General features: G+C 33.9%; 1 protein-coding gene across 1 annotated transcript; it reads right to left on the bottom strand.

Moving 5' to 3' along the window:
* Positions 1 to 491: 491 nt before the first annotated feature.
* On the bottom strand, positions 492 to 20,389 carry LOC128185885 (uncharacterized). The gene is made up of 15 exons (XM_052855572.1): positions 20,314 to 20,389; positions 20,122 to 20,160; positions 18,680 to 18,760; positions 16,532 to 16,621; positions 15,582 to 15,709; positions 14,169 to 14,295; positions 13,622 to 13,824; positions 12,508 to 12,645; positions 11,240 to 11,420; positions 10,631 to 10,744; positions 6,641 to 6,706; positions 5,092 to 5,131; positions 4,346 to 4,419; positions 2,779 to 3,109; positions 492 to 1,106 (listed from the first exon to the last, which is right to left on the bottom strand). The coding sequence occupies exons 3-14, from the start codon at positions 18,726 to 18,728 to the stop codon at positions 2,796 to 2,798; spliced, it is 1,524 nt and encodes a 507-aa protein (XP_052711532.1). The 5' UTR covers positions 18,729 to 18,760; positions 20,122 to 20,160; positions 20,314 to 20,389; the 3' UTR covers positions 492 to 1,106; positions 2,779 to 2,795.
* Between the last annotated feature and the right edge of the window lie 8 nt (positions 20,390 to 20,397).

Below are 20,397 nucleotides of genomic sequence, written 5' to 3'. Positions count from 1 at the left end.
ATTATGTTTGCCCCGAATGACAAAATATTGTCCGAGGCAAAGGTAAATGTCAAAACCCAAATGTAATTTGAAGCATTTAAATATTATATTTACAGGTACCGCATAAGGAAGAGAACTGTTCTCAAAACTTTTCAAAAATTTCTTATTATCTCCCCTAGGAAAAGGGGCTTGTCCTAAATTTTCACAACTTTGAATCCCCTTTGCCTAAGGGTGCTTTGTGCCCAGTTAAGTTGAAATTGCCCCAGTTGTTTTTAAGAAGATGTTGAAAATGTGAAAAGTTTACAGTCCTATGGACAGAAGGACAGACAGACAACAGACAAAATGTTTGCTAAAAAGGAAGGAAGTTAGAACATTTCAGTTCTTTAAAACTATGATAATATTTCCATTCATGTCCAATACATATAATATAGATTAATAAATTTATGACTGTCACAATTATTACTTAAACAAATTGAGGATAATTAACTTCACAAACTGAAAATTAAACTCAATGACATTTCTCTTTTTATTTCCACAAATAGAATAAAAATCTAAAAGCAATTATGAAGTTGAAAATCTATCCATTACATGGAAACAAATGCATTTATATGGTACATTTGTATAGCCAATGACAATGAATTCATTCTCATAAACTGGATACATAGAGTATAATGTAGAGATTGAAAGGAGTTGCAATGTACAAATAAAAACAAAACGGGACTGACAGACTTTATCCCCTGAACATTTGTTGTGTGGGGTATAATAAGTTACAAAATAAATTTTATTATCAATAGTAAATATATGCAGAGAAAATAAATGATATAATTTAAACATAAGCCAGCTAAGAGACAATTGTTTTAATGTTTTCACAGCCATCGTTCAGTACACAACATAAAAAGCACGTAAGAAAGACTTCATCCTCGGGATCTCTGCACAATTTTATTTCCAGATGAATGCCATGATGATACAGAAGAGACTTGCATAAGAGAAGATATCATGTCCAAGAAATAGTTGTTTTGATGGCTTTTTGCGGAGATTTCACATTCCAGCTCACACACATCATCAAGTAAGCAGAGAGACAGCAAATGTCCACACAGCGATTTTACAAATGATAACCGGTAGATTTGCTGCAATAAAAGGTTAAGTAAATAAGTCTAAATTAATGTTTAGAATACATGTAACTGCATGTTTGGAGAAAAAAAAAATCTATGTATAACTTAATAAAAACATACAATAAAAAAGTCTTCAAAGTAAGTTCATATATACTACTTTAAACTGTTGGATTTTTCTAAAAATGAATTATTTTAGAATGATAAATATTTTGCACTATTTCATGCTGGGAACAAAATCAAGAGGCCCATGGGCCACATCAACCACTTAAACAACTGTGTTACAGTTCTTTTACCATTCTATTTTAAAATTTTTGAATAAGAAATTCTTAAAATATTGTTAAACTCTCATATATTCCAAGATTTTACAATACATTACACAATGGCAAAAAGTCTACATTTTTTTGACATCGTATCATTTGACCTAAGATACATCAACTGACCAATCTAATATTCCTTAACTTTTAAAAAATTGTACAAAGTTGTAAAATAAGCTATAAATATTAGTTTTATGAAAAGTAAAAGAAGGTCACTGTGACCTTGATATAAGGATATAAGGGTACGAACATACTTACATAGCAAAAAAAAACTAAACAAAGCATTATATTTTATTAAGAAGATTTTTAAACATTGTTAATACTTGTATGTTAAACCTTGAACCCCTCTTCTATTCTTGTATTTGTTCATGATTCACGGTTTTTAAAACTTAGATTCTAAAAGAAGATTTTTAGAAATTTTCCCTGCATATTTCTGTGTTGAACATTAACCCTCTCTTGGGTCCCAGTTTTAGTCTGAAGGTTATGATTTACACAGGTTACGATCTACACTATCTTACGATGCTTGCATAGTAATATCACAATTGTAGCGCTATAGTTCCTAAAATGAATTTTAAACATTTTCCCTATACATTTCAATGTCAAACTTTGAACCCCTTTTGGGGCCAAAAAAGTAGTCTAGGGTGACTGTTTTTGGGAAGAAAATCAGATGTTTTTGTTATAGATTTCTGTATTAATCTTTGAACCATTCTTAGGCTCTAGTATTGGTCAGTGGGTTATGGTTTTAGGAATCAAGAAGACCTAATTTTACAATGTATATACAAGTTTTAAAATAAATATTAGCATCTCTGGTGCAGTGGTTCTTTAGAAGATGTCTAAATATTTCCCTGATATATTTCTATGTGAACTTTGAGCCCCTATTTAGGCCCCAGTATTGTTCTGGGGGCCTAGGTTTTAAAAATTTAGAATTTGCATTATGTGAGGATGCTTGCATAGTAATCTCACAAATTGTAGCATTTTAGATCTTGAAGGTTTTTAAAAACATTTATATTTCTATATTAAACTTTCCCCTCTTTTTTAGTCCCTAGTTTTAGTTGGGGGTCATGATTTTAACAATTTAAAATCGACACTATCTATGATGCTTGCATAGCAATATCACTAATTGTTGCATTGTAGTTCTCAATATTCATCTACATGTATGTTAAACTTTGAACCTCTCTTGGGGCTCCAGTATTTGGCCAGGGGTCACGATTTTATCAATTTAGAATCTTTACAATGTATACAAGCTTTCACGTAAATACTGGCATTTCTTGTGTGGAGGTTCTTGAGAAGAACATTTTTACCATATATCAATTAAATACTAGTAGTATGATCTTCAACCTTCATTTATATAATCACTTCTTTTCTTAGATTACCTTGTCATTTTTTCAAACTACACCTCAGCATCCCCCTGTTCTCCATTTTGCGTCATAAGCTGAGAACCCACTCCTCCATTCTGCATCAGAGGCTCAGACCCCGCTCCTCCATTCTGCATCAGAGGCACAGACCCCGCTCCTCCATTCTGCATCAGAGGCTCAGACCCCGCTCCTCCATTCTGCATCAGAGGCTCAGACCCCGCTCCTCCATTCTGCATCAGAGGCACAGACCCCGCTCCTCCATTCCGAGTCTGAAACTCTATCGAACCTCCTCCATTTCGTTCCTGGTCTACAGGACTTGCATTGTTTCCATTCTGCTGATTATGCCTACCTACAAAAAAGTTAAAGTTAAACCCTTTTCCTAGCCAGGAGAGGCAGGTTTCCATAGGGCTAAGCAGATGCAAAAAATTGACTCTCCCTGGATGGGATATAGTCCATCGCAGGTTAACCTGCATTTATTTGTAAGCTAGTATCATAAGCCAGTACCCAATTGCAGCTGAAAGGACTAAGACATTTCAAAGTGTCTAGCTAACGACACAACATACGTACACCATCAAGTAACCACAGTGGGGCTCGAATCAGAGACTATGACGATGCTCTAGCTATTTTACTAAACCAAATACAATACAACTGAATACAACTGAAATGTTCATTTCAAGTAAACAACATTTTTTTTTTTTTTTAGATTTTTTTCGAAAACCTATTTTCAGTTTTATGCCTATCTCTTTGAAAAGGGTTTATACAATTTAAAATTCCTTTTCATAAGGATTCTCTGGTTTATTGTTTGAATTTGGTAAGAAGACTTTGGTTCCAGTATTATAAATGTACCGTAACAATAATTTGGTTAATTTTTCTTTTACAAGCAATTTATTAATTTGTAATTAATTGTAAACATAAACATTGAAATGCTTTCTTTGAGTCAATTCATCTGGGTTATGAAAGATTAGCGATCATTGCAAAAAATTTTATATAATCGGCACCCACTAACGGTGGTTATGTATTTTTTCTGCAATGTCTTCACCTTCATATCCCACCTGAATCACATAAAAGTTCTCGTCAGTGTATTTACCATCATGTAACCAGCCACCAGTTGACAATTTCCGATAAAGCATATACCTGTCTCATGTCAGGCTTCACAAGTAATTTGACTGCAGGAAGATTAGCAATAATTATGATTTGATTTAAAACTTATTTAATTTGTTGTTGTTTTGGTTAAGACCTGCTTTTCAGCGCTTTGAATACATTATCAACGCATGCACATTAATGACATTTCAAAATCTTGATTGAAAATGTCTTTGTTTTTTGAGTGCATATTATAAATAGGAACAGTGGGTTTTTTTCAGCATGTTTAATTCATCCAACTTTGGGGATGAGTATTAAACACAGGTGGGTGCCTTACACAAGTCTTTACAGTATACTGAATTGGAAATCTGCTCTAAAAAATACTGGTATAACAGATGTCAGGACATAATTCCTACATTTTCACATTTGCTCTGTTGACATCATCAAGGCACAATAGCTAATACATGTATAGGTGAATTTAAAGTTGAAATATATAATTGTTTACCTCTTCGATACTTGACACACCAAAATCCAATTCCTAATCCAATTCCGAGGACTATAATGGGAACTAGGACTGATCTGAAAGAAATCAAAAGTTTGAATAAGTTTAAAGCTTTAAAAAAAATTGTTCTTTCAAAACAAAAGGCCCACAGGCATTGACACATGAATGTCATTAGCCCATATAGATAGACCTGTCAGGGAGTCTCATTTTTACATTTTAAGCTTCAGTTGGAATCTAAACCCTAATCCAGTCAAAGTGTCTTCTGACTGTTACCCCTGCTTTTATATGATATGCTTGTAAACATCAATTCATTAATTAAAGAGGGAGCAAAGAGTCGAAGGAATCTTAGATTATCTGTACCCTAGCTCCAGGAGCTAAACTTAGGTAACCATAAATTATAAAGCTAACTAAGATGACATATCACCCTTACAAGCTAAGACCATCTTTATTATATTATATGACAAGAGGCCCAAGGTGAGTAAAAAAGGGAAGATAAAATCAGCTTAATAGTCATAATGGAAAACCATAAAAGCTTCAATCCGAGATCTCAACAACGTTTGGTAAAAAATCTTAAATATTTTTAAGAGCTAAGAAACATGCAAAAGCATTCGCAAGCAATTTTTCATACATGAAAGGCAATTACTACATGTTTGTAAAAAGAGTTTTTAGGCAAAAAGATGCCATTCCTCTCGCTTCTGGACAAAAAATAATAGATGGTGGTTAGATTAGATATCAAATTTCATACTCACATTGGAATTGCAACATTCAGATCCAAACCATCATCCTCATCTAAAATAAGATATATATCCTGAATATGCAAGATAATAATATTCAAGTACATATGATATTTTAAAACTACAGTTAAACTTGGTGTATCAAACTTGTTGGGACTAAGTAAAATCTTTGCGATATCCGAAGGTTCAAGATATGAAAATTTGATCAAAAGTGGGGGGTGCGTGTTTTACATAGGACCAAAATTTTACCCCATTTTTTCAAGCCGTGATTCTTGATACCACGGGAGTAGTGACTGCCGATATAGCGGGTTATGCAAGTTGTATGAGTGTATACTAAATTTAATGCATCAGAAATACCATATCCTTAGTTTTATTTCCATGTATTGAAATATTTATCATCTCTCAACACTATTCCTTGCATCAAACAAGTTTAAATACCGCCAGTGTATTTGCCATTATGTAAGCAGCCACCTGTTGACTCAGCGCGTGGTCAATGTTTGTTTAACAATTTCTGGTGTCATAAGCATGCACTTGTCTAGTGCATGAAGATTAGCAATTATTCTGATTTTATTAAACTTGATTACTTCGTGTCCAGCTAGTTATGCAGTTAAACGTTATTGCTTTACAGAGTTTGACTATAATTAATCAATTAAATCATTTCTTTTGATGTTGTTTTGGTTTATACATGTATCTGCAACCATTATTTATTTTAAGCACAAAGCTCTGTTGCCGTTCTTCTCTACGTATGATGATCTTCAACTTCTCAGCTGTTGTACAAGAAACTCTTTACGAAGTGTCATATGATATTTGATACCGCCCCTGTAAATCATGCCGTCCTTTTTAAGTAAAATTGTAAGAAGTTTGACTCTAATATCATTTGGGCCATGTTCCGATCACGAAATTACAGTAATTGCGCTTGGGTTAAAAAATTATAATGAAACATCCAAATTTTTAAGGGGAAATGGCGGCCATTGATTTCGCCATTTTTTGGGTGCGTGTTATACATACATGTAGGACCTCCTGTTTTTTCGCCATTTTTGGTCAACTTTGGGGGTGCGTATTATACACAATACTTTACGATATTCATACCGCTAGTTTTCTTCATAATGCACAGTCAACATGCATACAATACTTTACAATATTCATACCGCTAGTTTTCTTCATAATGCACAGTCAACATGCATACAATACTTTACGATATTCATACCGCTAGTTTTCTTCATAATGCACAGTCAACATGCATACAATACTTTACGATATTCATACCGGTAGTTTTATTCATAATGCACAATCAACATGCATACAGTTTATAGCTACAAGCAAACAATGCACAGAAATTCCTAAAATAGAATATATATTTAATCTAATATGGCCAAATGACAATTTGACCGATAAGTTTCCCAGGGCAAAGTGAAAGGCAGTTATTAAGCAGTCTGAGTAGGAAAGCCCTGGAGTGACAGTCTTATTTCACTCTCTGCCTGCAGTTTGGCAGGTATTCTATTTCCCTTTTTCTAACTATGCCTATAATTGGTATGTACATATCATAAAAAGCTGGCATACTTACTGGTTCCGATAGGTTGTGGACTGGTGCCAGAAATATTCAAGCATTCGGCTCCAACATTGCCGTATTCTACAAAAAAAAACAACTTACATGTAGGTAACTGAAGGTACCAATAAGTTTTCCAAGGCAAAGTGAAAGGCAGTTATTAAGCAGTCTGATTAGAATTTAGAATTAAATACCCTCTCCTCTTGGATAAATAATTCTATACAAGATATAACCATTCTTAATTAAATAATACTAGGTCACCTAAGAACTGTATCTTTCAAGTATGAATAAGCATATTAAACTAAATGTCAGAATTTTAGAAGAGGCCCCATGAAGGCCTATTCTCCTGATTTTAAGTTTTGTCTGCTAGAAGCCCAGTAACTAGTAGTGATGAAGACTTTTAAATAATACATAAATTACAGTCAGCCGCCTGTTGACTTATGTTGCTTAAGCATGTATTTTTTCTACAGCTTTTTGGGGCTGGGGGTTGGGGGAGGGAGGAAGGGGTGTATTACACACAAGTATGTACTATATACAGGAGACTTTGCTGTATATGGCTTTATAATAACAATCTAAAAACATGTCTAAATGTCAAGCAATTTTTAACAAACATTAACAATATCTACTATACAGCTCACAAGTATTCCGACACCTACACTGGAAAAAAACAGTGAAAAATGGTCTGTGTCACACTGTGTACCATGTAATATTTTTATTGAAAAATTCAAGAAAAAGCACAGTGTTGAATGCCACAGTATAACTCTGTGGCCACTGTGTCAGTCCGTGGATATCATTACCTGAGACATCAACCCAAGTTGAGCGGATGACACTTTTATCTACCGATCTACTGTACATGTATATATATTACAAAACATATATTATAGAAAGAAAATGGATTTGAAATTACCAGGTACACTAAATATATAAACTTTAAGTTTGAGAAAGTACAACTGTTTTCATCAGTCTATTTTTTTAATAGTCTAGAGTAAAGTGAGAAAAGATAACGGAAGACAATACAACAAAGTGTCTACCATTATGATTCTTCCTGCTTAAAATATGGTCTAAATTACTATAGTCAAATATAAGAGATAAAAATGGACCGAAAAATATACTGTATAATTAAACAAGAGGCCCAGGGGCCACATCGCTCACCTGAGCAACAATTGCCTTAATTCTAATCAAATTAGCATTACAGTATCAAAATATCTTGACAACTAAGTACAGTAGATCTTGCTAAAAAAATAGAAAATCTGTCAATTTTTATCCACCTCTTTTTTTGGGTAAATACCAAGCCCCTTTTGTTGTTGTACCTGTAAGAAGATTTTTCTCTATTCCAATTTACCCCCCCCCCCCCCTCCATTTCGTGGCCCCCCTTTTCTCTCTAGGGAATCATGGTTTCATCAAACTTAAATCTGCATAACCTGTGCTTTCACACTAAGTACTGAGTTTTGGACCGAAAACTTTCCCAGAATATTTTTAAAGATTTTACTCTATATATTCCTATGTAAAAATTCAAACTGCCGTCACGGCCCAGCCCTATCACTAGGGACTGTGATTTTGCAAACTTGAATTTACACTATCCGAGGATGCCTCTACACAAGTTTAGGCTTTTCTGGCCAAATAGTCTTTAAAAAGAAGATAATAAAGATTTTTTCTATATATTCCTATGTAAAAATTCATCCCCCATTGTGGCCTCACCATACCCCATGACTATTATTTAAACAAACTTGAATCTTTACGATCTTGGGATGCTTCCACTTAAATTTGGGCTTTCCTGGCCTTATAGTTTTGAGAAGAAGATTTTTAAAGATTTTCTCTATATATAAAAATTTATCCCCCATTGTGGCCCCGCCCTACCCCCAGGGACCATGATTTGAACAAACTTGAATCTACATTATCTGAGGATGGTTACAATTTGAGCTTTCTTGGCCATAAAGTTTTGAAAAGAAATTTTTTTAAAGATTTTCTCTATATATTCCTATATAAAAATTCATCCCCTAATTGTGGCCCCACCCTACCCCTGGGGACCATGATTTGAACAAACTTGAATCTACACTATCTGAGGATGCTTCCACTCAAGTTTAAGCTTTTCTGGCCTTATAGTTTTTGAGAAGAAGATTTTTAAAAAAAATTTCGATATATTCCTATGTAAAACATGACCCCCCTCTTGTGGCCCCACCCTACCCCCGGGGACCATAATTTGAACAAACTTGAATCTACACTACCTGAGGATGCTTCCATTTTAATTTGAGCTTTTCTGGCCTGATAGTTTTTTAGAAGAAGATTTTTAAAGATTTTGTCTATATATTTCTATGTAAAACTTGATCCCCTAATTGTGGCCCCACCCTACCCCTGGGGAGCATGATTTGAACAAACTTGAATCTACACTATCTGAGGATGCTTCCACTCAAATTTAAGCTTTTCTGACCTTATAGTTTTTGAGAAGAAGATTTTTAAAAAAAAATTCTGTATATTCCTATGTAAAACATGACCCCCCTCTTGTGGCCCTACCCTACCCCCGGGGACTATAATTTGAACAAACTTGAATCTACACTACCTGAGGATGCTTCCATTTTAATTTGAGCTTTTCTGGCCTGATAGTTTTTTAGAAGAAGATTTTTAAAGATTTTGTCTATATATTTCTATGTAAAACTTGATCCCCTAATTGTGGCCCCACCCTAGCCCCGGAGACCATGATTTGAACAAACTTGAATCTACACTACCTGAGGAAGCTTCCACTTTTATTTGAGCTTTTCTGGCCTAATAATTTTTTAGAAGAAGATTTTTAAAGATTTTCTCTATATATTCCTATGTAAAACTTGATCCCCCCATTGTGGCCCCACCCTACCCCTGGGGACCATGATTTGAACAAACTTGAATCTACACTACCTGAGAAAGCTTCCACTTTGATTTGAGCTTCTCTGGCCTAATAATGTTTTAGAAGAAGATTTTTAAAGATTTTCTCTATATATTCCTATGTAAAACTTGATCCCCCCATTGAGGCCCCACCCTACCCCCGGGGACCATGATTTGAACAAACTTGAATCTACACTATCTGAGGAGGCTCCCATTTTAATTTGAGCTTTTCTGGCCTGATAGTTTTTTAGAAGAAGATTTTTAAGGATTTTGTCTATATATTTCTATGTAAAACTTGATCCCCCCATTGTGGCCCCTCCCTACCCCTGGGGACCATAATTTGAACAAACTTGAATCTACACTACCTGAGGATGCCGCCACACAAGTTTGAGCTTTTCAGGCTGAATAGTTTTTGAGAAGAAGATTTTTGAAAAATACCAACAAATTTTCAATAATTCTCAATTATCTCCCCTTTAAAGAGGGCGTGGCCCTTCATTTGAACAAACTTGAATCCCCTTCACCTAGTGGTGCTTTGTGCCAAATTTGGTTGAAATCTGCCCAGTGGTTCTTGAGAAGAAGATGAAAATGTGAAAAGTTTACAACGCCAACGCCGACGACAACGACAACGACGACAGACAACGGACAAATTGTGATCAGAAAAGCTCACTTGAGCCTTTGGCTCAGGTGAGCTAAAAAAGAATGAAACTATTTTGATCAATCCTTTGAAAATGTTGGCAATTATTTTCTGTCTTATCTCAACATAAATACACCATTATAACAATCGCATAGGTCTAATTTAAATGTGTGTTTTGTAATTTATTTTTGGTAACTTTATATTTCTGAGTTTTTGGTTTTTTTTTACTTGGTTTTTCTTATGTTAATAAAATAATAAATATCAAAATTTTTTAATTACTATTGAATCTTCCATTTTTAACAGGTAAAGATTGTGCTCTACTCTATGGTATAAACTGTCTGTGTTGTATTGCAAACACTAGCTGTGTTTTTTCTTGTTCTGAGGCCCTCAAATAGAACAGTAGATCAAATTATAAAGGCATCGACACTTCCACACTCAGCATGGTGTGGACTTTTTAACATGGTGGCCAGTGTTTTTGTTGGGATACTCGTGAGCTGTACTGTAACTCTTGTGCTTACCATTTAGTCTGCTCTGTAAACTTTCTCTATTTTTGCAACTTTGACACTGGTTATATTGGCTATCAACAACTGAAGCATTGTTGAGATCTCTGGTCACCTTTGGACATGCTTGATCTGTTTTAACATAATATGTGTTGTAGACAGTAGAATTATATAAAGAATCCATTTTAACTCTGTTGCATATAATGTACACTAATCAAATGACTTTATTTGATTTGATAATTTTACAAATTCATCACATACACACCTACTCACATTCAGTGAACCAATTTTTGCTATGGGTTTTCAAGATCTTTCTTGTCCCAAAATAATAATTCAAAACACTACAACTACTAAATCAATGCCTCCATCATTTTAAAATATTTTCTACACAAGCATGTCGTGAAAATTAAGCATTTCATCCAACTTATCAAATTATCTTGGATACATCAAGATACATTTAATTTAGTCATCACATAGCAGTTTTGTTACTATAATATGTTTTACGATGTAATGCTACAATCATGTGAAAATTTGTAAAAATTACATACATGTTTAACATGTTTAATAAGAAACTAACATTCCTATCATAATTTAAGGAAGAGTGTAATAGGACATCTACATACTTACCATAAAGACAGATATTTATAGTGCAGACAGCCAACAGTGATTTTTCATCATTATCCCGAATGCAAGCTTTGACTTTTGAATTGTCAGTGCACTCCAGTATTTTCCGTTCTTGTTCACATTTATTAACATCATAAAATGGTCCAGATGATTCATACACAGGAGCTGATTCTCCTAAACATGACTGTAAAAATGTGATAAGTACATGTAGATATAGAAAGAATAATCTTACCGTGACCAGAGGCGAGTTAAATGTCTATTTGAAATATTGTGTATCGCCGCTATAAAGCCACTATTTGCGTTCTTAGTCAGGAATATGAAACATACATGGAGCAGCCATATTAACATGTTATTTAGTTAGCTTCTGCGACAAGATATATAGTGCCAGAAACTTTGTGGAGAAAAATCTTTATTATTAAGCAGTAGATATAATTTAACGATTGTTTTTCAAAAGTACATATCAAATTGGTTATGTAAGATTGAAAGTTTTATTTAATCTTACAAAAATAAATATACTAAAAACACGTGAAGATATTATATTTGTGCTCAAGGCGCATGAATTAGCAAAGTGTATTCAAAGAAAATTGAATGTTGTAGATTTCCAATGCAAGCATAAGAGGAAATATACACTGAATGTAAATATAAAAATAAGGAAGAAGAAAATCTTTAAAGATATAAATATATATATATATATAATATAAAAGATATTAAAGTTGTTTTATTTTTATTAATAGTAGTTAATCATTAATCATTTGTCTTAAAACGCTTATCAATACATTGTAATGAAAAACACATGGTAAGCTAACTCAATCAGGCCAGGAATCAGGATTTATTGCACAGATCTATTTTAAATAACAGTTATAATGGCAGCGTACACAGAGATGGTGAATGCACAGCTCGGATTGCTGAATAAACAGTTTATATAAATTTTGAATGGTCATTTTAATACAATTTATCTATCGACCGATTGAGAGCAAAACATTTTCTGCTGAATCAACCAAATGAATTCACCTGTTTAAAAAATGTGGTAAACAAACAAAAGTATCGTTTCCTTACTAAATTACGATAGCCAATGTTTTATCTGTTGAAAAAAGAGTCAAAATTCTATTTGGGTGTATAATACGGACCCCTTTCTCATAAGGAAATTTCTAGAAAAAAGTACATGTATTTATTATATTCGGTAAATTTGGGTAGCATTAGCTCTCCCAACTTCGTCTCAGGTAAAAACATGATATATTTGAACCAAAAATTAACCATTTTGAGATACTCACAATGCCCATCTGCTTTTTCTCCTCTGATTTAAACTTCTGTGGAGAAGGGCTTCTCCTTTTCACCCGTTTTTTAAACATTGACCTCCCCTTGACTGGAGTTGGAGGTAATGAACTTTCATCCTCTTCATCATCTGTATCCTTTAATAAATATAACAACAATTTAAATACAAAAATTACACAGATACATTTGTCATTTTATTTTTAAATATACTGTAAACAGGGTTATTTTTGTCCCATGTTATTTTCACCCTTTAACAATTATAAACGGTTTCGCCCCATCTTGAATTCGCCCATACGCAGTTGTGTTAACATAGATATTATTTGCAATATAGAATTTGCCCAGTCTTAAATTAGCCCTTTGAAAACGAGGGCGAAAGGGGCGAAAATAAAACTGGGGTGAATATTTCCCAGTAAACAGTACTACAGGTAACTCTCGATGGCTCGAACTTTGATCGCTCGAAGTGAGTCTAGGGTCCCGATTTCCCCCCTATATAACTAAGCCATACCGATTCCTAATCTATAATAAACACTAACTAAAAATGAAAGGGCTATGTGGGTATATCCCTCTAGATGTTTTTAGAATCGGTAGGACAACAAAGTAGTGACCTTAAGCAAAATAGTTCCTATACTTGCAGAATGTATATACATTTATTGGGACATTTTAAATCAAAATGCTTGACACATGTCAGAAAAGAGGATTTGCAATTTTAAAAGCAAGTGTCAAAATTGAATTATCATTTGAAGAAAAGAATTGAAATTGTTTGATGTACACCCTTTCCAAAACTGTGAAATTCCCTACTTTTACTTTCTAGAGCTATGAACTCTAACGTTAACATTATTGCCTATGGAAAATGCATTAGTGGACTATACCCATGTGCAGATCTTTTTACTTTTGTATATGGACCTTTACTATTGTATATAAACCACAAAATTAATTGACGTTCATTTATTTGGACTTAGCTTTTCTCCCAAAATACTAAACATTGATAAACATATACAGTAGCCCCTATGAGATCTGAACAAGTGACAAAATGATTTCACCAAAAACTTAAAGGATCACTGCTTCAGTATTTTTTCAACTGAAGATAAAGTTAGATACACCTTATCAACTTACAAATCGACTCTTCTTTGGAACGTGAGGCTTTCCATCATTTGTCTTGTCATTCTTTGCTTCTTTCTTGGTCTCTTCTCGATGTTTTTCTGCTTCCTTCTTCTCTTGTTCCATCTGCTCTCTTTCCATATTCTTTTGCTTTTCTCTCTCCTTTTTTTGCAAGTCTTTCTTGATTAATACATCCAGGGTTTTCCTTTTGGCAACATCTGTTAAAAAGAAATGAAAGATTTGTTGGTAATCTGGTGTTTGAAAAAACACATCATACAATTCTAGTACCTAGAAAAATATCAGTTTGAATAATTCCTGATCTGGCTACCGAGTAGAGCATCTTCAGCACAGATTATTATTCATATAGACATCATCCCATTCGAACCTGAACATATCTTTGTAGAAGGGCAATTGATTTCATAGTACATGGTATTCCCCATACACGAATTATACAATGCAATGTACCTAAATCTAATTTTATGTAAAAATGAGACAACAATTAAGATAAGAAATATCTACTTTTTATTATGCCTTCTCATGTTATAATTGACAACTAAATGACCTTGTCCGCTGTTTTCGTTCTCGGTGCCCGTTGGAGTGGGGTATCTATTTGGGCGGTGAATGCCTGTCTGCTGCGAGTCCTCACTGTCCTTTCCCCCCAGGAACTGATTGTAACCCCCTTCTTTTCCCTACACAAAAAATACCAATGTAGCTCATTACATACTCATTTCAAAACATTAGCAGAAACCCACCTTCTGTCTTAATCACAAGCACCTTTTTGACACTGAATGTGGGTATACAACAATTGATTTCAAGCTTGCATTACTATAGGTTATCAGGGTAACATTTTTATTCTAAACTTCATTTAAGGGGGCTTGAATAGCAAGCATCAAACATATCAAAGAACATTATAGCAAAGAAATATGCCCTCTTCTCTGGAGAAGGTATTAATTTCTATGGCAGACAGAACAAACAATATTTGGGTGTGCCCTACACAGAATCTCTACATAAATAGAACTAGACAACATTGAGATAGTGAGCATCTCAAAGAGCCCCACTTAAATAGTGGATAATAGGAGGAAAAAAAATTTCAGAGATTTTGCTTTGACCTTGACCTATAACTTTGAAATTTTCCAGCTAGCATGAGTGGAAAGGATCTTTGTTTAATCTGATATGACTTTGACACTTGATCTACAAACATCATTCAAGGTCACTGCATACCCTTTGATCAAAGGCACCATGTGGGTGAAATATGAGCCAGATTGGAGCAAAGGGAGAGAAAAATATGCTCAAAACAAGGATTTTTCATATAATTCTGCTATGAACTTCATATTTAATCTTGAAAATTGGTTCAAAGTCACTACACACCAATTATTCAAAAGCTCTGTTTATGTGAAGCATTAGCCAATTAGGGCTAAGTGGAAAGTATATATGCTCTGAAAAAAAGAATATTTGCATGGTCTGATATGACCTTGACCTAGAAACTTCATTCAAGGTCAATGCACACCCTACGACCATAGACACACTTTGAGAGAAGTATGAGCTAAATTAGACCAAGGGGAGAAAAGATATGCTCCGGACAAGGATTTGTCGTATCATTCTGCTATGGCCTTAAATTTAGATTTTGAAACATGGTTCATGGTCACTACACACCTGTTGTTCATAAGCTCTGTTTATGTGAAGTATTAGCCTATCAGGGCTAAGTGGAAAGTATACATGCTATGAAGAAAGGATATTTGCATGCTCTGATATGGCCTTGACCTAGAAACTTCATTCAAGGTCAATGCACATCCTTTGACCATAGACACTCTGTGAGTAAAGTATGAACTAGATTGGACCAAAGGGAGAGAAGATATGCTCCGGACAAGAATTTTATTTATAACTCTGACATAACCTTGAATTTATACCTAGAAACATGGTTCAAGTCACTGCATACCCTTTTAACGTAATGCACTAATTATGAGTTTGTATTTACCGGTTTAAGCTGTCTGGGTTGGAGATCCCCTGGTTCATTTCCTCTGGCACTAGCACAAATCATGTAAATGAGAACTGCCGGTATGACAAAAATCAGTAACGATTTTGTTACAAGGTACAGTGTTGAACCTGAAAGAATAAGAAATTCATCAAAATTAATAAAAACAGATTTTCAGTATGAGTACATATGTATGTATTACAATTATATCTGATACATAGCTTTTGACTAAAATAATGAAAAAACAAGAGAAAAGCTGTCAATATGACAGTAACTGGGTTTTCTTTTGTATGAACAGTATCCATAATATATTTGTCAACCTTGAATTGATGAACACTACCTAATATACAAAGTAATGGGGTACTAGATGCGATATTTTGCCAAAAAAATAACAAATTCCACAGTTGATATTTTTTCCAAAAATTATCAAAAATCTAAATCCAAGTAATTTACACATCTCTGATATATGTACAATTGATCTGCAAAACAACTATTTCCTATCTTGAAAACAGTAGGAGGAGTTATCTATACAATTAGGGTATGTAACCTATATGCAATATATGTGAAAAATGACAAATTCAACAGCTAGTATTTTTTTTTCGAAAAATTATCACAAATCCAATTCCTAGTAATAAGAACACCCCTAATATATATACAATTGATCTGCCTGCCATTTTCACCATTTAAATGACCAAATTTTTTTAATTTTGAAAACCCGGTTAATAAATAAATTCAAGTCGACAAAAGGTTCTTCAATTCTGTTGATAGCATACCAAGTATCTCTTGGATGGTTCCAATCGTTTTCAATGGTAAATAGTTGTGGTCATTGAGAGGTCTTACAGTGATAGTATATACATGTACGATATTCATATTTAATTTCTTTTGGAATAAAAGAATTTTTATTTCAGTTTGATTATTTTCATTGTTTCATCTTTAAATAGTTTATTACATACGTGGTCTTGATTTTTTTAACGGGGAGTTGACATCCATCAGTTCATTATTTTCAATTTCATCAAAGCTAAGGTGTACGTCGTTATTGGTATCTATTAAATGAAGACAGCATTTTATATTTGCTTATAAAAACAAGAAGTTTTCCTCATACATGTGTAAAATGATTATGGTTATATGAAAAAACAAGAGGCCAATTGGCCTTAACGGTCACCTGAGTAGCATATATCCAATACACAAACTTGTCATGGAGTCTCATATATGCATCTAATTAATTAGGTTTCATACTGGAGTAGAAAAATTATAAATTTGTAATGACAACCACATTTAATTCAAAAAGAACTGTGAAACCTATAATTTTGGTGAAAAACTAAAAAATCTGGTCTACAAAATAATGAATTTAGTTTTCCTTTCAGGTGTGTGGGAGTAAAGAAGATAATTTTTTAACGTTATATGCATTAACATCTATACATCCATTTTGGCCCTGCCCTAGAGTCAAAACCCATACCCCAGGGGACATGAAAATTAAAATTTCAGTAGAGGACTTCCTGGTAAACATAATTATTAGTCGTTTTTTTTTATACAGATGTGTGAGAATAGAGAAGAAGATTTTTAAACATTATATGCATTAACACTTTATTGCCATATTGCCCCCCCCCCCTCATGTCCTGAACCCCTGACCCAGGGGCCATGAATTTCACAATTTAGGTAAAGGAGATTGTGGATATCATAACCATGTATTCAGTTTTTTGCCCACATGTGTGGGAGTAGAGAAGAAGATTTTTTAAGATTTAAATCATTTTTACTATTTGGCCATATCGGCCCCACCCTAGAGCCTGAACCCCTGACCGAGGGGTCATGAATTTCACAATTAAGGTAGAGGGCTTCATGGATATCATAACCATGCATTTAGTTTTTAACAAATATATATGGTAGTAGAGAAGAAGATTTTCTAAGATTTAATACATTTTTTACTATTTGGCCATATTGGCCCCACCCTAGAGCCTGAACCCCTGACCCAGGGGTCATGAATTTCACAATTTAGGTAGAGGGCTTCATGGACATCAAAATCATGCATTTAGTATTTAACAAATATATATGAGAGTAGAGAAGAAGATTTTCTAAGATTTAATACATTTTTACTATATGGCCATATTGGCCCCACCCTAGAGCCTGAACCCCTGACCGAGGTGTCATGAATTTCACAATTTACGTTGAGGGCTTCATGGACATCATAACCATGCATTTAGTTTTTAACAAATATATATGATAGTAGAGAAGAAGATTTTCTAAGATTTAATACATTTTTACTATTTGGCCATATTGGCCCAACCCTAGAGCCTGAACCCCTGACCCAGGGGTCATGAATTTCACAATTTAGGAAGAGGGCTTCATGGACATCATAATCATGCATTTAATTTTTAACAAATATATATGGTAGTAAGAAGAAGATTTTCTAAGATTTAATACATTTTTACTATATGGCCATATTGGCCCCACCCTAGAGCCAGAACCCCTGACCCAGGGGCCATAAATTTCACAATTTTGGTAGAGGGCCTCATGGACATCATAACCATGCATTCAGTTTTTTCCTCACATGTGTGGAAGTAGAGAAGAAGATTTTTTAAAATTTGGCTTTTTTTGCATATTTGGCCCCGCCCGTGGCACCCCAGGGGTGGTAGAGCCATAAATTTCACAATTTAGATTCTTCTTACCATAGAGATGCTTCACACCAAAAATGGTAACGATTGGCCTGGTAGTTTTCAAGAAGAAGTTAAAAATGTAAAATTGTTAACGCACGACGACGGACGAAGACCAATTGCAATAGGTCACCTGAGTGACTCAGGTGACCTAAAAAACCAAACATGTTGTATTGAAATACTGTAGATTCCTCATTAAACGCCAGGAATTAAGTTCTGCGTAAATTCGTGAGAAGCAATCCTTGCGGATTTTAAAAGCTAGCTTTTATTTTTCAGACAGTTTTAAACTATAGGTCTAAGGAAATAATAACAAAAAAGTTGGTGATCGCGATTTAATGTTCTCGCCATTTGAAACAAACTATGGAATCTCGGGATTAAATATACGCGTAAAATAAGGAATTCACAGTATGTTTTTTTTTATTCTTATACTGTACATGTAATTTAATAACATACCCATTTTTCCTTTGACACCAACATCCATTTTCGATGGGATTTTCTCCATAAACTTGTTACTTTCATTGTCATTATGAAGCTCTACAGAAAGAGAATTTGATGTTTTAAAGAAACTAGAGGTACTGTGAGCAAGCTCACAATTGATACCCCCTGCTAAGAAAAAAATCATAACATATGTATTTTTGCTATAATTATAGAAAATATTGGATGAATCTATTTCACCGTCCATTTTCTATAAATAACAACTGCTCTATTTTTTAAAGCTGTTAATGCTAATATGAGTACACAAACCAATTTCTATCCTTTAATTCCATTTTATTTTAAGTTAACTGTTAATGCATGAGGACATTTGCATCCTTATGTTAACAAACATGATTTGAATCAAACAAAAATCCACATGTCAAGCAGCCATTTAACATAAACATTTTGAATTATTGGCATACTGAGCCCGATTTTTTTCCAAATTTTTTTTCCCACTCATTTTTTTTTCAAAAAAAAAAAAAATACATCGGGGCAGGTCATTTTCAGAAAGATGGGGATGAGAATCTAAAAAATAATTTTATGTTGCCTGAGACAAGCAAGCTTCCATTATTTCCATTAATACAAGACATGATACAGACAGGAATTAAGCATCTTTTAAACAATGACCTTGAACTTCCTCAATTGACCTTGGGTCAGGGTCATGACACATCCTTAGGTCATAAGCAATCTTTAAGTGAATTAAGAACTTCCAAAATTTCTCCATAAGAAAGATACAGACCGGATACGAATTTTGCACTTTTTCTGCCAGTGACCTTGATCTTGCCCAAATGACCTTGGATCAAGGTCATGATACACCATTAGGCCATAATCAATCTTTGTGTGAAGTAAGAACTTCCAATGTTTATCCATAAAAAAGATACGGACCAGACACAAATTTTGCACTTTTTCTGCCAGTGACCTTGACCTTCCCAGTTTGACCTTGGATCAAGGTCACGACACAATCTTAGGACATAAGCAATCTTTGTGTGCAGTAAGAACTTCCAATGCTTCTTTATAAGAAAGATATGGACCAGACACGAAGATGCACACAGATGGATGGACAGACGGACAAGGCGATTCCTATATACCCCTCAAACTTCATTTCTGGGGGGTATAAAAATCAAAACGCTTTACCAGTTTAGGGCAAATTTTTGTTTCATGAATGGGGTATTAAACAAACAGAGAAAAATGAAAATTCCATAAGTGAACAAATTTTAACAAAACCATGCATAGAAGATATTTTTAAGACATGCATTCAGTGAGATTGAGTTGAATTCCTGTGGGTTATAAAGTTAAATCAAAAGCTGGTTCCATAACCTTATCATAAAAAGTTTATATAAAGTTTAAGGTGTTAATAACTATGGTCATCATCTAATCTAAATTTTATTCGTCAAGTAGAAATTGTTATTTCTATATCATACTTGGTCCTTTTCTGTCATGGTCATAAGGAAGCTCAAGCTCTGTAAAGAAAATATAATATTCAAATGCCTTGTCAGTTTCAATTGGTATAAAATTTACCAAATTTTTTTTTCCTTATTATTGACTCATGTGTTTTATTTCTAAATACTAAAATCACTATAAAAAATTGTTGTTAACTAATTAAAATAACATACTTGGTCTTGTTTTCTTCTCTCTAATGATCTTAATTACTGAGATGACATCAACTGTTTTATCATGTATTGGATCTTCTGGATCTA

The sequence above is a fragment of the Crassostrea angulata genome, chromosome 5 (genome assembly GCF_025612915.1).
Source record: "Crassostrea angulata isolate pt1a10 chromosome 5, ASM2561291v2, whole genome shotgun sequence".
In the NCBI taxonomy this organism is placed as follows: Eukaryota; Metazoa; Mollusca; class Bivalvia; order Ostreida; family Ostreidae; genus Magallana; species Magallana angulata.
The sequence above is the reverse complement of the archived record's forward strand: the minus strand, read 5'-3'. Positions and strand labels throughout refer to the sequence as shown.

Excerpts from the sequence above, each read along its gene's own strand:
- LOC128185885 (XM_052855572.1), bottom strand. The coding sequence starts at position 18,728 with ATGGAGAAAATCCCATCGAAAATGGATGTTGGTGTCAAAGGAAAAATG. Across the intron at positions 5,132-6,640 it reads TCCACAACCTATCGGAACCA|ATGAGGATGATGGTTTGGAT; the intron begins GTAAGTATGCCA and ends ATCTTATTTTAG. Across the intron at positions 4,420-5,091 it reads CTGAATGTTGCAATTCCAAT|ATCAGTCCTAGTTCCCATTA; the intron begins GTGAGTATGAAA and ends GATTTCTTTCAG.